This window comes from Synchiropus splendidus, chromosome 19 (genome assembly GCF_027744825.2).
Source record: "Synchiropus splendidus isolate RoL2022-P1 chromosome 19, RoL_Sspl_1.0, whole genome shotgun sequence".
Lineage (NCBI taxonomy): Eukaryota > Metazoa > Chordata > Actinopteri > Syngnathiformes > Callionymidae > Synchiropus > Synchiropus splendidus.
The window spans coordinates 15182535-15209062 of record NC_071352.1 but is presented as its reverse complement, the minus strand read 5'-3'; the positions used below and the strand labels follow the sequence as shown (position 1 = coordinate 15209062).

The 26528-nt window shown below is 55.0% G+C and overlaps 4 protein-coding genes across 5 annotated transcripts; all 4 read left to right on the top strand.

Annotated features, from left to right (window-relative positions):
- The first annotated feature begins 222 nt into the window (after positions 1–222).
- LOC128750887 (pleckstrin homology domain-containing family F member 2-like) lies at positions 223–2676 on the top strand. Its single transcript, XM_053851505.1, has 3 exons — positions 223–282; positions 472–1407; positions 1540–2676. Exons 2-3 carry the CDS (start codon positions 1164–1166, stop codon positions 2196–2198), a joined length of 903 nt encoding a protein of 300 aa, XP_053707480.1. The 5' UTR covers positions 223–282; positions 472–1163; the 3' UTR covers positions 2199–2676.
- Positions 2677–2812: 136 nt separating this feature from the next.
- On the top strand, positions 2813–6668 carry LOC128750885 (WW domain-binding protein 11). Of its 2 annotated transcripts, none has more exons than XM_053851501.1 (12): positions 2813–2975; positions 3435–3520; positions 3599–3630; positions 3720–3813; positions 3878–4074; positions 4140–4273; positions 4347–4507; positions 4573–4776; positions 4991–5116; positions 5187–5459; positions 5520–5708; positions 5781–6668. In XM_053851501.1, the coding sequence occupies exons 2-12, from the start codon at positions 3457–3459 to the stop codon at positions 6416–6418; spliced, it is 2112 nt and encodes a 703-aa protein (XP_053707476.1). In that variant the 5' UTR covers positions 2813–2975; positions 3435–3456; the 3' UTR covers positions 6419–6668. The 2 variants fall into 2 exon arrangements, with proteins under 2 accessions (XP_053707476.1, XP_053707477.1); XM_053851502.1 differs by having other exon boundaries at positions 4350–4507; positions 5781–6667.
- A 412-nt stretch (positions 6669–7080) lies between these two features.
- ddx47 (DEAD (Asp-Glu-Ala-Asp) box polypeptide 47) lies at positions 7081–10837 on the top strand. The gene is made up of 12 exons (XM_053851504.1): positions 7081–7229; positions 7397–7490; positions 7601–7789; positions 7855–7926; positions 7991–8109; positions 8185–8256; positions 8468–8584; positions 8650–8796; positions 8871–9008; positions 9081–9151; positions 9253–9382; positions 9917–10837. Exons 1-12 carry the CDS (start codon positions 7101–7103, stop codon positions 10109–10111), a joined length of 1473 nt encoding a protein of 490 aa, XP_053707479.1. The 5' UTR covers positions 7081–7100; the 3' UTR covers positions 10112–10837.
- A 241-nt stretch (positions 10838–11078) lies between these two features.
- LOC128750884 (myosin-10-like) lies at positions 11079–26495 on the top strand. The gene is made up of 38 exons (XM_053851500.1): positions 11079–11234; positions 12203–12579; positions 13653–13809; positions 16423–16450; positions 16995–17097; positions 17885–17977; positions 18117–18180; positions 18252–18350; positions 18424–18567; positions 18627–18722; positions 18786–18904; positions 18974–19126; positions 19263–19436; positions 19503–19676; positions 20397–20511; positions 20579–20772; positions 20834–20955; positions 21243–21312; positions 21378–21538; positions 21600–21708; positions 21845–21976; positions 22041–22247; positions 22308–22569; positions 22635–22806; positions 22873–23085; positions 23157–23301; positions 23360–23671; positions 23738–23890; positions 23958–24206; positions 24280–24492; positions 24553–24927; positions 24992–25120; positions 25178–25266; positions 25349–25472; positions 25530–25738; positions 25812–25920; positions 25979–26151; positions 26223–26495. The coding sequence occupies exons 2-38, from the start codon at positions 12235–12237 to the stop codon at positions 26359–26361; spliced, it is 5925 nt and encodes a 1974-aa protein (XP_053707475.1). The 5' UTR covers positions 11079–11234; positions 12203–12234; the 3' UTR covers positions 26362–26495.
- The last annotated feature ends 33 nt before the right edge of the window (positions 26496–26528 follow it).

Genomic DNA, 26528 nt, shown 5'->3' with positions numbered 1-26528 from the left:
AGGCACAGAACATCTAGAACAACTGGATCCAGGCTTATGTAACTAGTTCTTGGCCCATATATTCTCAACATGTCTTCACCTGTGGAGCCGAAATTGTATCTCAAGAGATAAGGCAGAAACCTGTCGGGCCGCCAGTGCGGCGGCGTCCGGCCAGCGTCCTCTAACCAGGAAACTGCTTGAGGCTCTGACCGACATTTACTGACACTCTTTACTCTTTACTGACATTTCTCTTTTCCTGGGGTTTTTACGCGACCGCCGCGGTTCCTCGCTCGCAGCGGCCATGTGAGTTTCTGTTTTTCATTTTGTTTTTATGGGCCATTATTCTTAAGGGTTGTAAAACATGCGGCACACAAACATCAACAATTAAAGAGAAACACCAAATATTCATGTAAATAAATCACTGATACTAATGAGCTCTTTTATGAGCAGGAAGTCAAGTTGTTGTTTTCATTTCTACTTTTCATGATCAAGGTCGATTCCATCTTTGCGAGCAGAAGAACCTTCGCAGACAGGGGAAGCGTCTCCCCTGAGGTCGGAGGGGTCACAGTGAGGCATGTGGACCATGACCTGCAGTGAACTTTAGCGCCGCAGGCGACGTCACGCCAGCGAAACTCAACCACAAACTGGTTTGGAAAAGAAGCAGAACCAGTTGGTCCACAGAACTTTGCACCTAATAACAGTCTGATGAAGGACCCAGCCCCCTGAGGAACTCTTATTTCCTCCCTCAGACTGATCTGGTAAATCTGATTAATGATGTTTGTTCTGGAATCTGATGGTGGCGCTGATGGGAAGACTGGGTGGCGGCCGCGTTCCACTACTACTGCATCAGCATTTTTGGCACAAGTTTGGCTGAATTACTGGACTTCCCTGCCTTGTGTACCACTCTCCACCTCAACTTCAGAAACAAACTTTTAGGACAGGTATGGACCCTGAGCAACTGAGGGGTCACACGAGGGCCACATGTGGGCTGGGGCCTCGCTTTGACCTCCTCTGGGATTATGAGAACAGACAAACAGAAATCCCTCTGCCAATTCTGTATGACACGACTCACTGAGGCCACGCCCCCGGCCCCTCCCCTTGCTCACCTGGAAAGTCCAGCTGCCTCCCTTTAAGCAAGACAAACACCTGCAACGTTTCAGACAGACAGATTTGATTCTCCCAGCATGGATTGCCCGACCATCTACCCAAAGAACTGCTCCCGGATCCGGGCGGTGGAGAACGCGTTCGGCCCTTCAGGGAGGCCCCTGACTCACCCGGGTCGTGTCCTTCTGGGAGAGGGTCGACTCATCAAACAGGGGCGCAGGAAGCCGCAGACCAAAGCCTTCTTTCTCTTCAATGACCTGCTGGTCTACGGCAGCATGCTCCTGAACGGCCGCTGGCTCAAGAAGCAGAAGATCCTCCCTCTGGGTGAGAAGCTTCAGCTTGATCCGAGCTCTGGGATGGAACAGTTATGGGATTTGCTCAGATATTTTCGGGGGAACAGTAGAGTGGTGTTTTGAATTGAAATTGCACAGCGTGACTGAACGCCTGTTGTTTCAGAGGACATCCAGCTGGAGGACATAGAGGACGGCTTGACCCTGAAGAACCAGTGGCTGATCTACACACCACGCAAGTCCTTCTTCGTGTCGGCTTCCTCCCCGGAGGAGAAGCGGGAATGGATGGAGCATATCGAAAAGTGTCGGCGGAACCTGCTGCGCGACGGCGAGCGGCGGCCGGGTTCCATCTTCGCAGTGACCTGGATCCCGGACAACGTGGCCTTCAGATGCATGCGCTGCTTTGAGCGCTTCACGGTGACCAACCGCAGACATCACTGCAGGAAGTGCGGCTTCGTGGTGTGCAACGCCTGCTCCAAGAACAGAGTGGTGGTCCCCAACATTCACCCCACCAGGATGAAGAGGGTGTGCTCGCGCTGCTACCAGCAGCCTGGGGAGGGAAGCGAGGCCCCTGTTAGGATTGAAGAGGTCGTGGACCTGGAGGACAGCAGCAGGGCCGCATCCAGTGAGGACGAGGACGAGGAGCACATCTACTGTGTGCCCAGCAACTGGCTGGACGTCCAGGAGGAAAACATCTATGACTACCCCAGACTGCTGCTTGAGGGACCCCCGGAAATCTTCACCATCCCAACTGAGGCACTTGAGAATCCCCCATCGTCCCTTGGCCCTCTGGACCTGGAGACTCCTCCCCAAGAAGAGGATTGAACAGGCGCCACTTACTCCTTAACATTTAAATAATGCAGACCGTGTTTGAACTGGAACCAACTTTCTGACACGTGAGTCAATAACACGCTGACTGGAATCTGTTCAACCAGTTTGCCTCTGCTGGATGTCAATGAGCACTTAAGTCCCTCACCCAGTCACCTGTCAAGTGTTGGCAGCCTCTGCCAGCCTGGGTAAACAACACAGTCAAGCGAAGGCAGAATTTTAGCGTCCCCTAGCGTCAGTGTGGGATTCCTGCAACATGACGTTGAAATTAAATCAGAACTGTATACGAGTTTGTTTTTTTATATGAATGTAATTGTTGTTGTCAAACCAATGAAGGAACTTTAATGAATTTAAATTTTTAAATTTTTAATTTTTAATGAATTGTTTTGTGATGCTTTAATATATCGTTCTGTTTCAAATAAAGAAGTGAAAAGCTGATGATTGGTTCTTCGCTCGATGAAATATATACTGATACAATGATAAAATAAAACAAATGCGATGCTCTGTAGAGCATGTGTACTTCTCAAATATGATTTTATTGAAGTTTATGCCTGCAATTACATTTTATCTAAATTTGATGACATCACGTTCCGTTTCCGCTTCCGCTGGCGCTCAGCGCAGACAACATGGCGGCCGGCTAAGCGTCGTTGTGCTCGGACTACTCCACGGAGTTTGTTTCTTTTTATTACGCGATTCTATCGGATTAGTTATTAAACCACTGACGTTTGGACTTTCCAGCCTTTATCTTGGGATCCCCCTTTTTACGCCCAGAAGGTAATGCTTATATCCATATTTTAGTCATGAAAACTAACGCGCAGTAGGTACAAGTTAGCTTCACTTGCTAACCAAACGTCTCCCGTAAACGATGGCCCGAAAGAACTTTGACGCTTCTTGCTAGCTTTGCGAAGTAATTCCATGCTATATTTCATTTCCCTCCTGTGAAATCATCTGAAGTTTAAATATATATTGATTTGCTCGACTTGTGCATCCGCAGACAGCAGCAAATGAAACCTGAATACCAATTCGACGTTGGCTACAGTGTCGTGACTAAAACCGTCCATTGTTGTTGTTTTGGTTGGTTGCGTTTCATTATTCCGTTGAGCAGTACATTCTCCAAACACAACACTGTCAGTTCTCCCCTAATATTGTCCTCTGCAATGTAAGTTATGTGTTAAACCCTGTCACGCATGGGTTCGCTACAGTTGCTAACACTGGTTCCCATCATTGATCAAGGTGATCCAGTAAGACCGGCACGATGGGGCGACGGTCAACCTCCTCCACCAAGAGTGGGAAGTTCATGAATCCCACCGACCAGGCCAGTAAGTGCATCTGTTAGGGAGCAGCATTCTATGTCTGTTGTCATGTGAATGAGCTCACGAGTGGGTCTGTTCCTTCAGGAAAAGAGGCCAGGAAACGAGAGTTGAAGAAGGTACTTGTTCTGACGTTTTGTTGTCATCCTTTGCTGCACACAGGAGCCAGTACATTTTCACCTCTGAACCACCTGTTTCTCTGTTTTAGAACAAAAAGCAGAGGATGATGGTGAGGGCAGCAGTGCTGAAGATGAAGGACCCTCGGCAGATCATCAGAGACATGGAGAAGCTGGATGAGATGGGTAAGATGAAAATATTGACTCCATTATCATTGGTGGTGTGAGCAAACGTGTTCTGCTTTGTCAGAGTTCAACCCGGTCCAGCAGCCAATGCTCAATGAGAAAGTGCTGAGGGACAAGCGGAAGAAGCTGAAGGAGACCTTCGACCGAATTGTGCACTTGTACGAGCGAGAGAACCCCGACACATACAAAGATCTGCGCAAGCTGGAGTCAGACTATGAAAGCAAGCGAGGACAGCTGGCGCTGTATTTCGACTCTGTTAAGGTTGGTGGCTTCAGGGGCCGTGGTGCTTCTCTGTGTGGTCCTGGTTTGACTGCCGTGTCCCTCAGAATGCAGAGTCGGTGGAGGTTGACAGTATTCCTCTACCTGACATGCCACACGCACCGTCCAGCATCCACATCAAGGACATCCCGCTGCCCGGGGCTCAGCCCCCCTCCATCCTGAAGAAGACCTCCACCTTTGGGTGGGTTTAGCATCTGCGGTTCAACCCTTTATTTCTGAGTTAAGTGACGTTAACAAATGTCCCTCTCTTTCAGCAGAGGGCTCCTGCCGACTGGACCTGCTTTCATCGCGCTGCCACCTGTGCCTCGTTTACCTCCAGGGAAGAAGCCCCCAGGCCCCCCACCTGGCCCCCCTCCCCCGCAGGTCCTGGCAATGCATGGCATTCCGGCTCGACGCCTGTACGGAGTGGAGCCCCGTGAGTCCTCCTCTGTCCTGCCTTGGGGTGGATGTGCTTCTCCTGCTGACCTTGGTCGTCCACAGAGATGCCCATTCCGGGTTTCAGTGCCACCGCTGACGTTAGCAGAGACAGTGGCAGTGAAAGCGACCGTGACCGGGACGATGCCGAGGAGGAAGAGGAGAGCGAGTCGGAAGAGGACAGTGAAGAAGAACGAGAAGAAGGACGGGAGGGTGAATCACGGGCGAGCGCGGACAGACGTGAGGAACGTGACGACGACAAAGAAAGAGGTGACGAATTGCATTCATGAAGAACCTCAGTCACTGTGGACACTAAATCTGAGTGATGAACCGTCTCCGCTGCTGCTCAGGACTGAAGCTTGTCGTTGATGGAGTCACTTTAACCGTCATGCACTGCTGTTTTATTGGCCTTCACTTGCAGGGGCTTCAGGGTCTGTGGTGCATCTGTTGTGAATGTCCCCTGATGGTGTGAGTCCCTCCTCAGGTCGCAGCGTGCGCTTCGCTGACATGCCCTCTGATGCACCCGGCGATGGGAAGAAAAAGAAGAAGAGGGTGGTGAAGAAGAGCAACTCCATCACGCCACTGCAGGCCATGATGTTGAGGATGGCAGGTACCTGAGCCACTTCCTCGCCAGCCTTCCTGCCCTGTTTCTGTTCCTGCTGAGCCAAACTCTCCCCCAGGCCAGTCCATTCCTGAAGAGGAGGAGGAGGATGAGGTGGAGGAAGAATACACAGACGAGTCAGAGGGCTCGGACGTTGAGGACCACGGACCTCCAGGTGAAGCCCTGCCCCCGCACATGCCGGCTCCTCACCTGCCCCCCCCAGGAGGCCCTGTAGGACCTCCACACTTGCAGGGTCCTCCCATGACTGGTCCTCCACCCCTGGGCCCGCCTCCTGCCCCTCCCATAAGACCTCCAGGTCCTCCTTCAGGCCCACCTCCGGGCCCACCGCCAGGTAAGTTGCTTCAGTCAAGCCTGGACCCTGGTGACATCATTGACCCGCCTGTGTCTGCAGGTGCCCCACCATTCCTGCGCCCTCCTGGCATGCCTGGTGCTGGACTGAGAGGCCCTATACCTCGTCTTCTGCCACCCGGACCTCCCCCGGGTCGACCCCCTGGTCCCCCACCGGGTCCTCCTCCGGGCCTGCCGCCTGGCCCCCCTCCTCGTGGCCCTCCCCCCAGGCTCCCGCCCCCGGCTCCTCCTGGTAAGTTCCCTCACTGCCGTCTTCACTTCCAGCTGAAGGTCACTCAGTGTATCCGCATCTCTTCTCTGTCAGGCATGCCCCCTCCTCCCCCGAGAGTGGGTGGTCCCCCTCGTCCTATGGCCCCCCCCCTGTCCATGTTCCCCCCGCCGCTCGGCTCAAACATGCTGAGTGCACCCCCCAGTATCGTCCAGCGGCAGAAGGGCTCCGGGCAGGATAGCGCTCAGAGCAACATGCCGCCTCCTCCTATGTCGATGAGACCTGGCATGATGCAGATGCCCCCGCCTCCGGGCACCGCTCCAGCCGGCACCGTCAACAACCCGTCTCACCATCACGCCGCCACCATTGAGAAGCGGGCGAACATCACGTCTGTCTCTGGCGGCGGCTCCGGCGCCGGAGCCACCATCTCTGCCAAGCCTCAGATCATCAACCCGAAAGCTGAGGTGACCCGCTTTGTGCCCACCGCCCTGAGAGTCCGCAGGGACAAGAACACTCCGGCTCCCGGGGCGGCGCCTGGGCCCATGGACAGAGTTCATGGAGCGGTTGGAAGGAGGGGCGACGATGTCATGGGAGTTCCTCATCACAAACAAGTGTCCTCCGCGCAGATGGGCTTCTCCAACCCAGCCCAGATTGGTGCTGTGTCTCAGCCCAACATGAAGACCAAGGACCAGGTCTATGAAGCCTTTATGAGGGAGATGGAGGGGCTCCTCTGAGACTGGACTCCACCCTGTTTTGTTTCTCTGTGAATCTTCAGTTGGATCAGTGGCATGTTTGTGGGGCTCCTGAGCGCAGCTGCTCCATGTTAGAGTCAGTCAGCCTCACCTTTTATCTCTTCATTTTGTTTTTTTTTCTCAACATTTTTGTACTGCTGTAAAGGTTGTGTGACATCATCAGTTGGACCAGCTGTCAAATACAATAAAATAAACCCAGGAGCTCTCGAGACAAAGACGTGGTCTGGTTTGATTGAAAAAACGGTGTCTCTTCCAGCCGGAAATGGGCTCTGCATCTCCTCAGTTGTAGTAGAAGAGGTCCCTGGTGTCTTCTCCAGAGTCAGGTCAGATCCAGTTTTGTTCTGGATCCTCCATCTGGTGCTGCCCGTGTCTGTGTGGAGCGACTGAGATGAGATCGGCAGCTGTTCATTCTGTCGGAGGAAGGGGAAAAGTAGTGCTTATTCTGGAGTTCTGTTGTTTTGGTCTCATGATATTGTTTATTTTTTAAATATTTCACAAGGACCTCATGGTTTGCTGTGTGACACTCATTTAATATAAATGTTTGTTTTTCCTTCAGCTCCCGGAAACACCAACGGCATGTTCAAACTACATCTCCCATAATCCCTTTCCGTTTAGAGTTCCGCTTCTGCGCACTGGGGAGAAGACTCACGTTGAGACCAGCAGCATGGCGGACGACGCTGAAAAGTTGGATCCGAACATAGAGCAAAATACCGAAGCCTCCAACAGCGAGGAGGACAACGATGTCGTCACTGGAGCTGGCGACTGTGAAGGAGCTAAGACCTTCAAGGATTTGGTGGGTTTTGATTGTTAAAGGGGACCAATGACAAGCGTTGCCCACCAAAACAGTGTGTTTGCTAACATGCTAACATTGAAGCTACTATATCCTCTGTTGCTGATCTGATTTATTTCTCATAGTTGGGGTGGAAAGGCGTTGAATCGTGTGTTTGTTTCTGACACCAGGGTGTCACAGAGGTTCTGTGCGAAGCCTGTGATCAGCTGGGATGGAAGAGTCCAACGAAGATTCAGGTCGAAGCGATCCCAGTGGCTCTGCAAGGTGAGACCCCTCAAGTCGATGTTGTGATCTGTTCTTTATAAATAAATAAATAAAAAGAAAAAAAACACCTCGTGCTGTACATCCATAGCTGAGTACAACTCTGTCTGCAGGGAAGGATGTGATCGGCCTGGCAGAGACGGGCTCAGGTAAGACGGGAGCCTTCGCGCTGCCCATCCTGCAGTCGCTGCTGTCGACGCCGCAGAGGCTCCACACGCTGGTGCTCACGCCCACCCGCGAGCTCGCCTTCCAGATCGCCGAGCAGTTCGAGGCCCTGGGCTCCAGCATTGGAATCAAGTGCGGTAGGTGAGACGTCACTGGCGGAGCTGTTTGTCGAGTGTGACCCGGAGTCTCTTCTCCATCGCAGCCGTCGTGGTGGGAGGGATCGACATGATGTCACAGTCGCTGGTGCTCGCCAAGAAGCCACATGTCGTCATCGGTGAGATTCCGTCCGTCCGGTCTCGGCGCCTGAACTTCCTGAGGTGACCCGCTTGTGTCTGCAGCCACGCCCGGCCGCCTCATCGACCACCTGGAGAACACCAAGGGCTTTTCCCTGCGCGCCCTCAAGTTCCTGGTGATGGACGAAGCCGACAGGATCCTCAACATGGACTTTGAGACGGAGGTGAGTCTCCACAGAGACGCCACTCACCCTCCTTCAGTTCAGCGTCTCAAAGACGTGTTTGTGTTGTTGTTATAGGTGGATAAGATCCTGAAGGTGATTCCCAGAGACAGGCGCACTTTTCTGTTCTCTGCCACCATGACCAAGAAGGTAGGTGCTTTTGGGCCTTCTGGTTCTGTCAGATGGCTCCTGTAGTATGAACTGAAGACAAGGTCTGTACATTTGTCCAAAGATGCAGAAAGGCAGTGTAGTCGAGTGAAGCAGGTTTTTGTTGACATTAAAAACCACTGCAATTTGCTCCTTAAACGCTAGATGGCGCTGTGTAGTAGCAAACGTCATATAACGGACACGGGTGTTTCAGGTCCAGAAGCTCCAGCGGGCTGCGCTGAAGGACCCGGTCAAGTGTGCTGTGTCCACTAAGTACTCCACCGTGGAGAAGCTGCAGCAGTACTACATCTTCATCCCCTCCAAGTACAAGGTGGGTGGCCCTCCGTGCCTCGCCCCCGCTCTGTGGTCTGACCCGGTTGTGCCCCCGCCCGTCAGGACTGCTACCTGGTCTCCATCCTCAATGAACTGGCTGGCAACTCCTTCATCATCTTCTGCAGCACCTGCAACAGCGCCCAGCGGGTGGCGCTGCTGCTGAGGAACCTGGGCATCACTGCCATTCCTCTGCACGGCCAGATGAGCCAGGTACACACACACACACACACACACACACACTGGCTCCCTGACTCTGACTCACTCTCTCACTCTCCCGGCCTCAGAACAAACGACTTGGCGCTCTCAACAAGTTCAAGTCCAAGTCCCGGTCGGTGCTGCTGGCGACTGACGTGGCGTCCAGAGGCCTGGACATCCCCCACGTGGACTGTGTCATCAACTACGACATCCCCACTCACTCCAAGGTGACTCCCTCACTCCCTCACTCGGGTTCATGGTTTCATCCCTCCGTCTGGTGACGCTGCTCCTGTCTGCAGGACTACATCCACCGAGTCGGCCGGACTGCCAGAGCTGGGCGATCCGGCAAGTCCATCACCTTCGTCACGCAGTAAGATTCACAAATGTCTTTTTCAAACGTCTGGAACGGTGCTTGCCTGGAGGTCGTTGAGACTTCCAATGCGTGACCTCTGATGACCTTCACCCGCTCAGGTACGACGTGGAGCTCTTCCAGAGAATCGAGACTCTGATCGGGAAGAAGCTTCCGGCGTTTCCCACCCAAGAGGAGGAAGTGATGATGCTGGTGGAGCGAGTGAGTGAAGCACAGCGCTTCGCCCGACTGGTGCGTGAACTTTGACCCCCCAACCTTCAAATATTTCCCTCTAGTTCACTTTGTCTCGACGTTACTGTGACGTCCCTTCATGTGTCTGTCGGTGAGACTGACACATGAAACTGCTGCAGTGCATGCTGGGAGCTTCTAACGCTCCTTTTTTTTTCTTATTAAATTTTGCTTTATTGACATTGTTAATGCACGCATACAGGTTTTATGCTATCAATGATAACTTTTATGATATATATATATTTATTCATTTTTTATTTTTTGAACAGCAATAACAAAGATAAATATTATTAATAGGTATAATATTAAAGTAAAATAAAATAATGAAGCAAGGAGCATTATAAGTGTTTTCCATGTAGAAAACAGACTGTATTTTTTTTTCCCAACTCAATTCAAACAAGTCTGATTTTTAAAGAAACAGAAGCCATTTTCTCCATTTTGTAAATATCCCAACACAATATCGTCCAACGTTGGCGCTTCTCCTGGCAGCCATTTCTTCGTCATGGTCTTCTGACAAGTCTTGCTTCTGAACTGCAGGAGATGAAGGAACAGGGAGAGAAGAGGAAGAGGTCGCGAGGGAAGGATGGCGGTGGCGGCGACGACAATGACGACACAGAGCAGGCGAGCGGCGTGAGGAAGAAGGTGAAAGGAGGAGGAGGAAGAGAGGGAGGTGGAGGTGGACGAGGAGGGGGGAAGAAGAGGGGCGGAGGGGCCTGGAGGGGGGGCCGCTGACTTCATCAGGCTGGCCACAAACTTTGATCATGTGACTGTTTCTCTGGTCCTGCTGCTGGAGTCTGCCGGAACATTGGGTCACTCAGGAGACGGATGTTTCCAGTGGAGACTGACTGACCACAGACCACCGTTGATCTTCAGTGACAAGTGACACTCAGAACCTCTTTACTGTCTGTTTTTCTGTCGAACTGTGCGTCCGGTTGGAAGAGTTTCAATAAATACTTTTCAGGATATTCTGTGCTGCTGCTCCAGACCCGGTGTGGATCCCCTGTGGATGGTTATGGTTCCTCCTGGTTCAGCTGCTCGTCTTTCATCCAGAAAAAGCTTCTGTTGTTTGCGTTTCTCTCGGGCAAACTTCCCCTCGCCTGAACTGTCGCCGCTCATGTTTGATGTTCTCCTGACTGTTGACTGACTCCACACAGATCAATGTGTCAGTTTCTCGCTCAGGTTTCCTCCCACCGGTCAGAACAGGCACATTGGTGATGCTGCATTCTCAGCTGCTGTCTGTTGTGATGGACGTGTAAGCTTTCCAGGGTGTCCCGGCCTCTTGCCCTGAGGAGCTGGGACACCGTGCTCCGCCGGGGACCCACCGCGCTGATGAACGTCAATTCTCCCGCGGGCGCCATCTAGGGGTGAGCGGATGAACTCGGAGCCGAACGTTCAACCGTGTTTCCCTACTATCCATGTAGTTGGTCCATTAATCCAAGTGTGGAAGTAATCCGAGCGTTGTCGTGAAGAGTCTTCGACCAGAAGATGTCGGAGCCACAAATCATTTGAAAATAAACGCAAAACGCTACACTCGCGAGCCGCGCTGTGATTGGCTGAACGCCCGGTGGTCCACTCCGAGATAATTGGGACTCGAACCCTCCACTGGGACGTGGGTGTGTCCGCCACGTGTCCGGCGGATGACAAGCTGATGGGAATGTCGCGGGTTGATGTGAAGTGAGTTCCAGTTCCAGGTCGGGAGCGAGTGTTTGCTCGTGAGCGCATCGATCCGGGGCAGGAGGAGGGGCCCAGCGCAGCCGAGCTGAGCCCGGACTCTCTGCTGCGGGTCACTGAGCTGCAGCCTCAGACTTCACGACTGAAGTCCGCTGAAGACGGAGCGGATCGAACACAGAACCAGGTGAGTCCTGCGAAGCTCGCGGCCGTTCACGGCGCTTCGTCCCCGGGCGGCAGCTGCGGCCGAGTCCGGGGGTCGTGACGGAAGTCGGTCGGAACTTTTACTCGTCGAAGTTCAAACATCGCAACATCCAGACTTTGACGATCTGCTCGCCATGTGGACGGGTAGCGGAGCTTTATTTGTGGGCTAACGGTGGTCGTCCGCTTTGTTGAGGAATCGAACCCACTTTTGGGCGTTTTGGGTCGGGACGAGTTAAAAATTCGGACAAAAGCTGCGTCGACGTTTCACACGTCACCTCGAGCGCAGTGTCGCCATGGTAACCAGAGAGTACCCGATGGTTTTGGACACTTGATGATGATGATGATGATGGTGGCGAGCGAGACGATAACGGTCCCCAGTCCGCGGTCACACGGACGCGAAAGGTGCAGCTTCTCCTCGCTGCTGACACAGTACAGGACGGTTTGGTGATTCTTCGTCTGCTGAATACGTCCTGCAGATCATCCCGAGCCAGACACGAATCTAGATGAGGATGTGTTCAAGTTAAGAGTTGATTTCATCCGCTGACGTTTCATTTACATTTAGAAATCAGTCAATTAAAAAGTCGATACAATATTTCTCTGTAGTTTAAATGGTCAGAATGAAGTTTAGAATAATAAATGTGTTCCAGAAGTTTTCACTCTGAAAATATTGTTTTAAATATTAAAACAAGATATTTACATTTGAAAAGATGTAGACTTTAAAGAGATTTAAAAGTGAATTAGGAGCACAATCTGGCATCAGCCAGTCCTCCACCTTTCATCCTCCTGTAGTCACATGAGCCTCTTTTGTTGTCCTCCTCTTCTTCATCTCCAACCTTCCTGGTCCAGGTCTCTCCTCTCCATGTGGCCACACCATCAGGCCTCCCTGGTCTCATGTCTCATGTCTCATGTTCATAAACCCACACTGATCTGGTGGATCTTCTTGTCTCTCAGGAGGCCTCATCGCTCTGGCAGCCGTGAACACCATGTCTCACCGGAGCAGCCAAGAAGACCCGGAGCGCTACCTGTTCGTGGACCGCGCAGTGGTCTACAATCCTGCCACGCAGGCCGACTGGACGGCCAAGAAGCTAGTGTGGGTTCCGTCAGAGCGCCATGGCTTTGAGGCGGCCAGCATCCGCGAGGAGCGCTGCGAGGAGGTCCTGGTGGAGCTGGCCGAGAACGGCAAGAAGGTCTCCGTCAACAAGGACGACGTCCAGAAGATGAACCCGCCCAAGTTCAGCAAGGTGGAGGACATGGCCGAGCTGACGTGTCTGAACGAGGCCTCGGTGCTGCACAACCTGAAGGACCGCTACTACTCTGGACTCATCTACGTGAGTGTGGCTTCTTCTTCTGGTCTTCTGAACCCAGACTCACCAGCTTCGAGCTTGACCCGGTCACAGACCTCTGGGTCGCTCCAACACGGAGGCCCAGGTCGGCTGCAGAACTCGGTCTCGGTCGGCTGTTGTGTCTGCTGTGTTTCTCAGCTGTCGCCCCCCTAACTGCCCCCCTCCCTCCTCCTGGATCTGATTTCATAGTGGAAATATCTGCCACTCTGTCCTGGGTCTGAGCTGGTCATAATGTTATGGCCTCTGTAGCCAGGCTCGGCTCTAGCAGAACAGAATTGTCAGGATGAATATTTCATGTCGTGAGAGCGAGAGTTCAGTTTCAGCTGCTCTGGTGTCGCAGAACCTGAACTGCGTGCTGCTCTCCGACCTCGGGCCGGGCCGGGCCAGAACAGAACCTCCTGCCGGCCTCATTTCTATTTCGCTGACGACTCCTCCGCTACACGCCAGCCTCCGTTACCTAACAGGTCTGCCCTCAGGCCTGAGCTGCTGCTGCTGACTCACTCGGGACGTCCTGTCTGTCGCCAGACTTGCTTCCCAGGGTCCTGTCCAAACACTGCTGGAGTCCATGAGGAAGTGATGTCATAGCCCAGTCGGGTCCGCACATGGGCCGCTTCTGGTCCTGACTGTTCTCTTGTGAGCAGTTTCTCACACTTTCTTCTGAGGGAAGAAAGCCCAGAATGTTTGACTGTGGAGGTCATGTGGTCTGCACCACATCAGGCCGGGGCAGTTGGTCTGGTTCTGCCCGGGGTTCAGGAGCTGACATCATTGGCGCCGGCAGAAATAACTGTGATAATAGTGGGGGGCGGTGGGGGCCGCCGACACTGAACAGAGTCTGGAGGGAACTTCCGGAGAGAAGATAACGCCGCGCTGACATCACAGGTGTGGTGGGAAAGTTCTCAGGACCACATGATGTCATCCGTCCATCAGGAACCTCCACCAGAACTTCATGTGTGACTCGAACAAACTCCGAGACAAGAAGCATCTGCAGCCCTTCAGTTTTGGTGGAAACCACTTGTTGAGCTCAACACATCTAACCTGACCTGGCTCTCTCTCCTCAGACCTACTCCGGGCTCTTCTGCGTGGTCATCAACCCGTACAAGAACCTGCCCATCTACTCGGAGAACATCATCGAGATGTACCGCGGCAAGAAGCGGCACGAGATGCCTCCGCACATCTACGCCATCTCGGAGTCCGCGTACCGCTGCATGCTGCAAGGTAGGAGCTCCAGCCCGCCCCCTTCAGGAGGCCAGCTGAAGTGACACCAGCTTTGAGAAGCAGGTTAGAGGTTAGAGAGCGTCTGGTGTTGGCGAAGGCTGGAGAACAATGACGCAAACACATGACCTTGTCCAGAGCGCGGCTCAGCCAAGGTCACAGTCACCTTGTTGCTCATTTTTGAGCCCCCCCTCGGCTGTGGTCCAAACAGGACCATCATCTGTGCTCCACTTCCCTCAGCAGAGCCGAGAGGCGGGAGCGGGAGGAGGAGGGGGGCAGGAATGTGGAGGCCACGATATTAGATGAGCGAGTGAGGAAACGCAATGTTGGATTCCTGAGTTTGTTAAAGTGAGAAGTGGAAGTGAAGCAAATGTGGAGCAGAGAGAGGGAGGACAGAGTTGGGGGCGACTGGGTCTGGGGGGAGGGGGTGGCTTTGGGGGGAGGATTGTGCCACACAATAGAGGCTTTGTGCAAGGGGGGCCGAGCGAGCGGGTGTGTGGGTGCAGCGACACATCAGTGCCTGGAAACCAGGACTCTTGTTGGGACCAACAGAAGAGCTGCTGGACACGCCTGGTTCTGAGTGACGGGACAGGTGTGTGGGGGGGATGGGGGGGCATGACGTGAATCAGCCCACCGACACAGAGATGGATGATTCAGGAAGAATGTTGAGACCAACATTCCAGAACCACGTGAGTGGGTCAGGAACAAGGAGGAAGCAGATCCCAGCAGTTCTTTCAAAGAGGAAGTAGGGTGAATAACAGTGGACCCCAGAAGGAGCACAGGTCGACCAGATGCGGCCCACTGACCACCGCTTGATGAGAGTTCAGGTCGACAACTGTGCAGTGAGGAAGCGGGGACCGTGACTCACCCGTGGCTGGCGCCGCTGACATGCCAGCCAGAAGCCATGAGTCAGGGGTTTTTGGGGGGGGAGGAGGGTGGGGTGGTGGTGAGGGTGTGTGCGGGTCTGCGTTCACGCTGGTCCGCCATGGTTCTTAGAAAGCTTCGTCACCAGAGACGCTCAGGCAGATCTGGTTTCTGTGACTCGTCGCCAGGCTCCCGCTGACTGGAACTCACGAGTCAGCTGGGTGGTTAGGTTAACCCGTGAGTCGCTCCTCTGACTTGTCCAGTCTTGACCTTTGACCCCCCTCTGTCTCTGCTGGCCTGAAACCAAAACCTCCCTCTGCTCCGCACTGAGACCTGTTCCCCATGTGAGCCTGGGCTCCTGATATCGGAGGTGCCAGAACAGGCTGCTGGATCACAGCCGTCACAAAGAGCCTCTGTGGACCAGCCGGGCCAACCGGGCCTCCCCTGCAGCGCCATCCATGATCTGGCCACCATCCACCCTGTAGAGCCACTGACGTGTTCCAGCGTCGGAGTGCGCTCAGTGTCATTCGCCAGTCTGAGCAGGGAGTCCTGCTCAGACTGGCGAATGACCTGGGTTCGGGTTTCACGAGTGCCCGAGGATGTTTACCACACACTCATTATGAGGACCATGTGGAAGCTGCCTGCTCTCACCTCTGACAGACCTTTTAATTCTCCCCTGCTTCAGAGGTATTTCAGAAATGTTCTGCAGGAGGTGAGAGTCCAGGATCTCAGTGGACTCCTGAGTCACAGGAGTCCGGGGCGTGTGGTGGCTGAGTCTTGACCAGTGAGCCTTGTGTCTCCTGGCTTCTGGCTCAGCTCTTTGCTCCTCACTTCAGCTCCTGACCAAGCGACATGTGTTGAACTTGACTTGTCTCTCTCTCTCGCGCGCCGCACTCGTCTGACATTCCTCGCCGTACCCCAGAGGGTGGAGTCGTTCCTGACCCCTGAATCTATTCCTGAACGTGAGCTCAGCTGCCGACTGTCATCACTGTGTGGAAACTGAGTCACAGTTCGGAGACACGCCGGACGACTCTTCGCAGACGCCATTTATAGAACTGAAGTCTTTTGTTCCCGCCGCGCTTTAACTGACCGACCGCTTCCCATGACACTCGTCTTTCACACTCGGGACCTGTCAGTGGGACTCGAATGACTCAAACTCAAATGAGCTTGTGACTCAAATGAAGTCTTGTCTTGTTATTTCGAGTGACTCTGACTCTCTAGTCGTCCCCTCTGCTGATGACTGAGTCATAGCCAGTTGGACTGGCCACCATCAGAGCCCTGCAGCTCAGACTCCTGATGAAGGTGTCTAACAGCGAGAGTCACATTTAAGACGTGATGGAGAGACTCAACAGAACCAGACACACACACCTCTGTTCCGCTGGTCGTGATCAGCTCGGGCTCAAGTCTCTGCTCTGAGTCTTCACGAGTCACTGATGGTGTGTGAGAAGTTCTGGGTGAGAAGTTCTTCTGAGGAGAACACGTGAACTTCAGCAGTGGTGTGTGAAGCTGGTGGCGAGTCAGAGTCACCCCACTGTCACCTGGCCGCCGGGCGTGATGCGTTCAGGTGCGCACCAGCAGCAAGCATGACCATGCCTTTAGGTGGTCTTCAGTCCTGTGGGAGGTCAGGTTCTTGACAAGTCTCTTACCGAAAATGAAGACTCCATCTCAGTCATGTGGCCGATGCCGACCTTGTGCCATGACCCCTCAAGATGTCGACAGTGTGTGGCTGACAGTGGTCTTTTCTCTCCACAGATCGTGAAGACCAGTCCATCCTGTGCACGTGAGTCGCCCCCCCCCCTCACCGCAGCACCTCAGCACACGCATGTGCCTTCCATTTGTCCGACACCTGCCGCTTCAGTGCAAAGCCTCTCTGTTTATCATCAGCACGTTGTTGTTGTTGTGAACTTGGTTCTCCGACGCTGCAGTTCCCCTCACAACGCCCCAAAACCCTCAGAAGGAATGTGCTGTGCAGGAGGGGGGGTGTGTTTGTGACCAGACCGCGGGCGAGGACTCTCCCCGTCAGTGTGACTTGGCACTAATAACAGCTCGACTAAAACCACTGGTATGCAGCTTCATGTGTTGCTGGCCTGGACTCTGGTGTGGGCTGCGGGCTGCGGGGCCTCTGGGACCTGATGTGGGCTGGTCCTGCCTGAACACAGTCCTCATTAGACGCCACCAGAAGACCTTAACAAGCCTGGTCCTGATTGGTCTGGAACATTAGTCAGACTTGGAACTCTGATTTGGTCTCTTTTACTGACACAGCAGCAACATGGCCGTCTGGTGTGTCGCTGCTCTCAGAGTCTTCTTGTTCTTCTTGTGCGCAGAGGAGAGTCTGGGGCTGGTAAGACGGAGAACACCAAGAAGGTGATACAGTACTTGGCCCACGTCGCCTCGTCGCACAAGGGACGGAAGGACCACAACATTCCGGTGAGACCCACTGGTTCTTCCTAAATCTGATCTGGCTTTCTCCGCTGCAGCATGTGGTTTCTCCAGAATCACGTTCCTGATCTCAGTGTGGACGGAAGTGAAGGAACATGAGGAGAGAAGTGAGGGAACATGAGGAGAGAAGTTAGGGAACATAAAGGAAAGAAGTGAAGGAACCTAAAGGAGAGAAGTGAAGGAACATAATGGAGAAAAGTGAGTGAAAATAAAGGAGATAAGTGAGGGAACATGAAGGAGAAAAGTTGCATGTGAGCAAAGCAACATGTGGAGAGAAGTGAGAGAAGTCGGGCTCCTCTCTTTCCATCGGTGACCTCAGATAATTGAAAATCAGAATCAGAACTTTGGGAACCGGCACTGCCAGAACTTTCTCTGACACACAAAGAAGTGAAAAATGAGATCCCTGTTGTGGATGGCAACCCAAGTTAGATTCCCTCTGTGTGGTTCTGGTTCCCTCGTGACTGTGTCGAGCCAAGAGGCTCTGTCTGCCTCGAGTTCTCTTTGTGTTGGACGGCGGAGTACATGCGCCGCCAGCAACCCCTGATCACAGATGATGGAAGAGACTCTCCTGCCAGCAGTGACTCGTGTGTCTGGACCGGTTCTGCTCCAGATGGAAAAACGCTTCATCAGTTCAGGAGGTTTGAAACTGTTGAGTCAAGAAGGTCTTTCTCTCACCGTGTTTCCTCCTGAACTACAGTAACACTGACACACGTCTCCGTCACATCCAAGGGTCAGCTCCTGTCCCAGGTTCTGACCTCTGCGTCTGTGTCCACAGGGCGAGTTGGAACGCCAGCTGCTGCAAGCAAATCCCATCTTGGAGTCGTTCGGGAACGCCAAGACGGTGAAGAATGACAACTCATCACGCTTCGTGAGTCCTGATTCGCTACATGAACCCATGAGTTACGGAACTGCTTCACCACTGATTCAGTTGTTCTGGAGGCCTGCCGTCCTTGACTTGGATGACTTGACAGGAAGCGAGTCACAGTCCTGTCTCTGCTCTCCTGCAGGGCAAATTCATCAGGATCAACTTCGACGTGGCGGGCTACATTGTGGGCGCCAACATCGAGACCTGTATCCTTGAGGACGCCAGTCTGAGCGTTCCCTCTCCAGCTCCTCTCTCGTGTCCTTGACTGCCTCCTCAGACCTGTTGGAGAAGTCCCGGGCCATCCGACAGGCCAAGGACGAGAGGACCTTCCACATCTTCTACCGGCTGCTGGCGGGAGCAGGGGAGCACCTGCGTAGTGAGTCATGGTCGAGTCACCGTCTGTAGTCTCTGTAGTTGCAGTGAACAGACCCGCACCGTCCTCCCCACAGCCGACCTGCTCCTCGAGGGCTTCACCTCCTACCGCTTCCTGTCCAACGGCAACATTCCCATCCCTGGGCAGCAGGACAAGGAGAACTTCCAGGAGACCATGGAGGCCATGCACATCATGAGCTTTTCCCACGAAGAGATTGTCTGTGAGTGTGCAGGTCTCCCTGCCCTCCTCCTCCGGTGCTGAGCGCCTGTGTCCCGGCAGGTATGCTGAAGGTGGTGTCTGCCGTCCTGCAGTTCGGGAACGTCGTTTTCAAGAAGGAGAGGAACACGGACCAGGCCTCCATGCCCGAGAACACGGGTGAGGACGACCTCAAACGGGCCCAGACACCTCGAGCTAACATTCTGCTCATGTGCTCCTCAGCCGCGCAGAAACTCTGCCACCTGCTGGGCATGAATGTGATGGAGTTCACCCGAGCAATCCTGACGCCGAGGATCAAGGTGGGCCGAGACTACGTGCAGAAGGCTCAGACCAAAGAGCAGGTGAGGTCCCTGAGGAGCGACCTGGGCCCTAGAGGCTCGCAGCTTCTGACCCTGAAGCCTCACCCGCAGGCGGACTTCGCAGTGGAGGCGCTGGCGAAGGCGACGTATGAGCGTCTGTTCCGCTGGCTGGTCCACCGGATCAACAAAGCTCTGGACCGGACCAAACGGCAGGGCGCCTCCTTCATCGGGATCCTGGACATCGCTGGCTTCGAGATCTTTGAGGTACATGGATGAATGGTGAGATGAAGGAAGTGGCACATGGAAGACAAGACGGAGACAGAGAGTGGAGGGGGTCCCAACTTTCTGATGGTTGGTCGTGGTGAGGTCAAAGGTGACGTGTAACCTGCTCGTGTTCCAGCTGAACTCCTTCGAGCAGCTCTGCATCAACTACACCAACGAGAAGCTGCAGCAGCTCTTCAACCACACCATGTTCGTGCTGGAGCAGGAGGAGTACCAGCGCGAGGGCATCGAGTGGAGCTTCATCGACTTCGGTCTGGACCTGCAGCCCTGCATCGACCTCATCGAGAGGCCGGTCGGTGTTGGAGGGGTGGGCCTGTCTATGAAGCGCTGTAACGTCTCTCTCTGTCCCCCCCTATAGAACAACCCGCCCGGGATCCTGGCTCTCCTGGACGAGGAGTGCTGGTTCCCCAAGGCCACTGACAAGACCTTCGTGGACAAGGTGCTGCAGGAGCAGGGCAACCACAGCAAGTTCCAGAAGCCGCGTCAGCTGAAGGACAAAGCCGACTTCTGCATCATCCACTACGCCGGGAGGGTCCGTATGGCTTCTCAGCTCGACTCGTCGCTCACATCTCTCCTCCATGTTCTGCTTCGGGGGGGGGGGGGATAAGTGAGGAAGGAAACATGAGGAGAGAAGTGAAGGAACCTCAAGCAGAGAAGTGAGGGTACATAAAGGAGAGAAGTTAGGGAACATAAAGGAGAGAAGTTAGGGAACATAAAGGAGAGAAGTTAGGGAACATAATGGAGAGAAGTGAGGGAACATGTGGAGCACAATGGTCTGGTTGTAGCTGCCGGGGGGGACTCGATACGCACATCTGGTTCCGCTTAGTGTGTAATTACATAAGGAGCTGTTGGACTGGAGTAGGTTGGAGAGGCGATGGAACATTCCAGAGAGACAGAGGAGCTGAGGCTGGAAGACTTGGAGACCTCCGAGTTCCACTTCAGTGAAGAAGGGAATCGATTTCTGACATCCAATTCTGGCGTCTAACCAGAACTCTGACTCTGTCCTGGTCGAGTCAGTGAGGATGCAGGTCCCTCAAGCCCTAGTCCTAAACAAGTCTGCAAGTCAGATGATCATTATTCTGTCTAAAGTTACAACCAGAGCGACTGAGTCACTGTCACACAAGGCTCCAGTTTCATCAGCAGATGGAAGTGCACCAGTGACACAAGTCGAGTCACAAGTCAGGCCCGATGGGAGTGTCCCCGCTAGACTCTGACTGGCCTCCAGGTTCCTGAGCTGGCTGCTTCTCCTCAGGTGGACTACAAGGCGGACGAGTGGCTGATGAAGAACATGGATCCTCTGAATGACAACGTGGCCACACTGCTCCACCAGTCGACGGACAAGTTTGTGGCCGAGCTCTGGAAGGATGGTGGGTGATGAGTATGAGATGATGGATGGATGGATGGATGGATGACGGCGTCATGTTTCCACACCAGTGGACAGGATCGTGGGTCTGGACCAGGTGGCCGGCATGAATGAGACGGCGTTCGGCGCCGCATACAAGACGAAGAAGGGGATGTTCCGCACGGTGGGTCAGCTCTACAAGGAGCAGCTGTCCAAGCTGATGGCAACGCTCCGGAACACCAACCCCAACTTCGTCCGCTGCATCATCCCCAACCATGAGAAGAGGGTGAGTCAGTCCAGTCCAGTCCAGTCCGGTCCTGACTTACCAGCTGCTCCTTGAACTCCAGGCTGGGAAACTGGACCCTCACCTAGTTCTGGACCAGCTGCGCTGCAACGGCGTCCTGGAGGGGATCCGGATCTGCAGACAGGGATTCCCTAACCGTATCGTCTTCCAGGAGTTCAGACAGAGGCGAGTCCAGAACCGTCTTTTCACTCCGGGAGTCCAAAAGGACTTTGACTCATTTGGACCAGCGCTGCTCTTCCAACACATCACATTTCCTCCAAGACTCCTCTCTTGAGAGTCTTGAGATCTATCTCTCTGATGACCCAGATGCTTTTTTTAACTCAGGTTTGACTATTCAGTCAGTCTCTTGTTGTGGTTAGTGCCCCCCAGTGGCCAGAGCTGGAAAACCCCTCAAACTTGCAAATGAATTGTTAAAGAAGTGGAGCGTACTCTCTTGTGTGTGTCTGCCTCAGGTACGAGATCCTGACCCCCAACGCCATCCCCAAGGGCTTCATGGATGGGAAACAGGCCTGCGAGAGGATGGTAAGCTGCTCCTGAGTCTGGCTCAGCTTCAGATCCTTCACTGGTTCCTCTGCTTCCCTCTGAAGATCAGGGCTCTGGAGCTGGATGGGAACCTGTTCCGTATCGGGCAGAGCAAGATCTTCTTCCGGGCCGGGGTCCTGGCCCACCTGGAGGAGGAGCGTGACCTGAAGATCACCGACATCATCATCTACTTCCAAGCTGTCTGTCGGGGATATCTGGCTCGGAAGTGAGTGGGTTTTCGCTCAAGGCTTCGGTCTTCAAGCAGAGACTGAACTTCTGGTCTCCAGATCTTTTGCCAAGAAGCAGCAGCAGCTGAGCGCGCTGAAGGTTCTGCAGAGGAACTGCTTCGCCTACCTGAAGCTGCGGCACTGGCAGTGGTGGAGACTGTTCACCAAGGTAAGCTGACTGAGGTCACCTACCGCTTCCGGGAGTCTCCAGCAGACTCCCACGAATCTGCTCAGTTGAATCTGGTCTCCTGACTTTCAGCAGCAAACCGTTCTTCAAATGTCCTTTACGCTCATCTTCTGTCCAGGTGAAGCCGCTGCTGCAGGTGACACGGCAGGAGGAGGAGATGCAGGCCAAAGACGAGGAGCTGCTGAAGGTGAAGGAGAAGCAGATGAAGGTCGAAGGCGAGCTGATGGACATGGAGAGGAAACACCAACAGGTCAGTGGAGGGCTGGAGCGTCACTGGCTGAGACATCCATGACCTGGTTGATGTTCTGCTGCAGATGGCGGAGGAGAAGAACATCCTGGCCGAACAGCTGCAAGCGGAGACGGAGCTCTTCGCAGAGGCTGAGGAGATGAGAGCTCGACTGGCTTCTAAGAAACAAGAGCTGGAGGAGATTCTTCATGACCTGGAGTCCAGGCTGGAGGAGGAGGAGGAGCGCAACCAGAGCATGCAGGGCGAGAAGAAGAAGATGCAGACGCACATCCAGGTGGGGAAACGTCTGTGGTCTTCTGATGTGGTCTCTAACACCGGCCACTGACCGCTGCAGGACCTGGAGGAGCAGCTGGACGAGGAGGAGGCAGCACGGCAGAAGCTCCAGTTGGAGAAAGTGACGGCTGAGGCCAAGATGAAGAAGTACGAGGAGAGCATCCTGCTGCTGGAGGATCAGAACTCCAAGTTCATGAAGGAGAAGAAGCTGATGGAGGAGCGCATCAGCGAGGTGACGTCACTGCTTGCTGAGGAGGAGGAGAAGGCCAAGAACCTGAACAAGCTGAGGAACAAGCAAGAGATAATGATGGCCGACTTGGAAGGTGAGAAGCTCACCCTGGCAGACTGGGGCCACGCTGGAAGACCTCACTTGTCTGGTCTCCGGCAGAGCGCTTGAAGAAGGAGGAGAAGACGCGTCAAGAACTGGAGAAGGCCAAGAGGAAGCTGGATGGAGAAACCTCCGATTGCCAGGACCAGATCACCGAGCTGCAGGCGCAGATCGAGGAGGTGAAGTCTCAACTGATGAAGAGGGAGGAGGAGCAGCAGACACTGCAGGCCAGGTGAGACCACAGTATGACGGTGTCACCTGTCCTGAAGCTAACTGTGGAGGGTTGGCCTGTGTCCAGGGGCGAGGAGGAGATGTCCCACAAGAACAATGCTCTGAAGCAAGTGAGGGAGCTTCAGGCCCAGCTGGCTGAGCTGCAGGAGGACCTGGAGTCGGAGAAACAGGCGCGGAACAAGGCGGAGAAACTGAAGCGGGACCTGAGCGAGGAGCTGGAGGCTCTGAAGACGGAGCTGGAGGACACGCTGGACACCACAGCGGCGCAGCAGGAGCTCCGGTAGAGGTCTCTCCGACCCTTCACCCTTGATCAGGGAGCACCTGAGAACGCGGAGTCTGCTGTGTCTGCAGAACCAAGCGGGAGCAGGAGGTGACAGAGCTGAAGAAGGCCATAGAGGAGGAGACCAAGAACCACGAAGCTCAGATCCAGGAGATGCGTCAGCGGCACGGCGCCGCTCTGGAGGAGCTGTCGGAGCAGCTGGAGCAGGCCAAGAGGGTGAGGACGCTGGGTGGCACCTCGCCATCCTCCAGGGCTCATGTGTGACTCCTCTCAGTTCAAGGCCAACCTGGAGAAGACCAAGCAGAGCCAGGAGACCGTCAACAAGGAGTTGGCCGGGGAGGTCAAGTGTCTTCAGCAGGCCAAGAGTGACTCGGAGCACAAGAGGAAGAAGCTGGAGGGACAACTGCAGGAGTCAGCGGCCCGGGTCAGCGAGGGAGAGCGGAGCAGGACGGAGCTGGCCGAGCGCGTTCACAAGCTCCAGATGGAGCTGGACGGCGTGTCTGCTCAGCTGGAGGACGCAGAGAGGAAGAACATCAAGATGACCAAGGATGTGTCCGGACTGGAGAGCCAGCTGCAGGACTCCCAGGTGGGTCTGTCAGGGGCGGGGTCTCCGTGAGGACCTGCTGACTCATCGAGTGTGTGGCCCCCTCAGGAGCTGCTGCAGGAGGAGACCCGGCAGAAGCTGAACCTGAGCGGCAGGATCCGCCAGCTGGAGGAGGAGAAGAGCGGCCTACAGGAGCAGCAGGAGGAGGACGAGGAAGCACGCAAGAACCTGGAGAAGCAGCTGCTGACGCTGCAGGCCCACGTGAGTCACCTGTGGAGAGAAACGCTGCCTCATGGGGGCGCTCCTACAGTGACCGTCAAACTCTTAGCTGTCCGAGAGCAGGAAGAAGTTGGAGGAGGACTCGGGGACCGTGGAGGGTCTGGAGGAGACTAAGAAGAAGCTGCAGAAGGAGCTGGAGCTGTCGGCTCAGCGTCTGGAGGAGAAGACTGCGGCTTTTGAGAAGTTGGAGAAGACAAAGACACGTCTGCAGCAGGAGCTGGACGACCTAAGCGTGGACCTGGACCACCAGAGACAGACCGTGTCTAACCTGGAGAAGAAGCAGAAAAAGTTTGACCAGGTGACCTTCTCATTTCACAGTGTTGGACGTGGCGCCACCAGGTGTCAGGTGAGATTCATTGGTCTTCCTGCAGATGCTGGCAGAGGAGAAGAGCGTCTCGGCCCGCTTCGCTGAGGAGCGCGACCGGGCCGAGGCCGAGGCCAGAGAGAAGGAGACCAAAGCTCTGTCCATGACCCGGGCACTGGACGAGGCCTTGGAGGCCAAGGAGGAGCTGGAGAGGGTCAACAAGCAGCTGCGGGCCGAGATGGAGGATCTGATGAGCTCCAAGGACGACGTGGGCAAGAACGTGAGTCTGGGACCGGCTTGGTACTGGTTCACAAGTTCACACCATCTCTGGTGGGCCCAGGTCCACGAGCTGGAGAAGTCCAAGCGGACGATGGAGCAGCAGCTGGAGGAGATGAAGACGCAGCTGGAGGAGCTGGAGGACGAGCTGCAGGCCACCGAGGACGCCAAGCTGCGTCTGGAGGTCAACATGCAGGCCATGAAGGCCCAGTACGAGCGGGACCTTCAGGGCCGCGACGACCAGAACGACGAGAAGAAGCGGGCGCTGGTCAAGCAGGTGCGCGAGATGGAGGTGGAGCTTGAGGATGAGAGGAAGCAGCGAGCGTTCGCCGTCGCCGCCAAGAAGAAGCTGGAGGTCGACTTGAAGGACGCCGAGGCACTGACGGCGGCAGCTGCCAAAGCTCGCGATGAAGCCATCAAGCAGCTGCGCAAACTCCAGGTGAGAGAGAAGAGATGTTCCTCACATGATGAGACGGGCTCGACCTTCTGCTCCACTCCTCCAGGCCCAGATGAAGGACTATCAGAGGGAGCTGGAGGATGCTCGGGCGTCTAGGGACGACATCTTTGCTTTGTCCAAGGAGACTGAGAAGAAGCTGAAGAGTCTGGAGGCCGAGATCATGCAGCTGCACGAGGTAATGTCCACAGCTGGGCCTCCTCAGGGACCTCCTCAGTCACGCTTCTCTCTGCAGGACCTGGCAGCATCTGAGCGAGGCCGGCGCCACGCGGAGCAGGAGCGGGACGAGCTGCAGGACGAAATCTCCAACAGCACATCTGGAAAGTGAGTAGACGGCAGACATGGTGGCGCAGCTCCAGGAGGTTCTTCTTCTTCTTCTCCTCCTCCTTCTTCTTCTTCTTCTCAGATCTGCTCTGATGGAGGAGAAGCGGCGGCTGGAAGCTCGGATCGCTCAGCTGGAGGAGGAGCTGGAGGAGGAACAAGGCAACATGGAGCTGCTGAATGACCGCTTCAGGAAGTCCACCCTGCAGGTGAGACCTCCACTGGTCCACCAGGGCTCGGTGACAGCAGCTCCCGCCTCTCCGCAGGTGGACTCGCTGAGCACCGAGCTGAGCGCCGAGCGCAGCGGCGGTCAGAAGAGCGAGAACGCTCGGCAGCAGCTGGAGCGCCAGAACAAGGAGCTGAAGGCCAAACTGGGCGAGCTGGAGTCTTCAGTGAAGAGCCGCTTCAAGAACTCCATCACGGCGCTGGAGGCCAAGGTCTGTCAGCTGGAGGAGCAGCTGGAGCAGGAGGCCAGGTCAGAGGTGTCACGCCTGAACCTCACACAGGCACATGCTCAAACACACACCTTCTCCTCTGGTTCCTCTCAGGGAGCGCAGCGCAGCCAACAAGCTGGTGAGGAGAACCGAGAAGAAGCTGAAGGAGCTGTGCATGCAGGTGGAGGACGAGCGCAGACACGCCGACCAGTTCAAAGAGCAGGTGAGTGAGCGCGCAGCGTCCGCCCTCCTGCTGACACTCAGGCTGCTGCTGTCCGCAGCTGGAGAAGTCCTCCTCCCGGATGAAGCAGCTGAAGCGCCAGCTGGAAGAGGCGGAGGAGGAGGCCACTCGTGCCAACGCCTTCCGCAGGAAGCTGCAGAGGGAGCTGGACGACGCCACCGAGGCCAGCGAGGGTCTGAGCAGAGAAGTGCACTCGCTCAAGAACCGGCTCAGGTAACCTCCCTCCCTCCCGCCCGAGGACTCCTCCCCTTCCTCCTCACCGCCTCCTCGTCCCCTCCCGCCAGGCGCAGCGGTCCCCTCAGCTTCCCCTCCAGTCGGCCCGGCAGACGTCCGCTGCAGGTGGAGGGGACCTCTCTGGACCTGCAGTCGGACGACGAGCCGGAGAACAAGGTGGCGGAGGACGGCGAGCCGCAGCCGGAGTGACCCCGTCGCCCCCCTCGCCCTCCTCCTCCGGGCCCTTTTATAAACATGGTCCTCGCCTCGCGTTCGTCCCCATCATTGTTGAAATAAAAATGTTTCTGAGGGAGCTTCGTGACGTGTGTGAGGGGTGAGTCACAGCAGGGTTTCCATGACTCTTTCAGTCAGAGGAG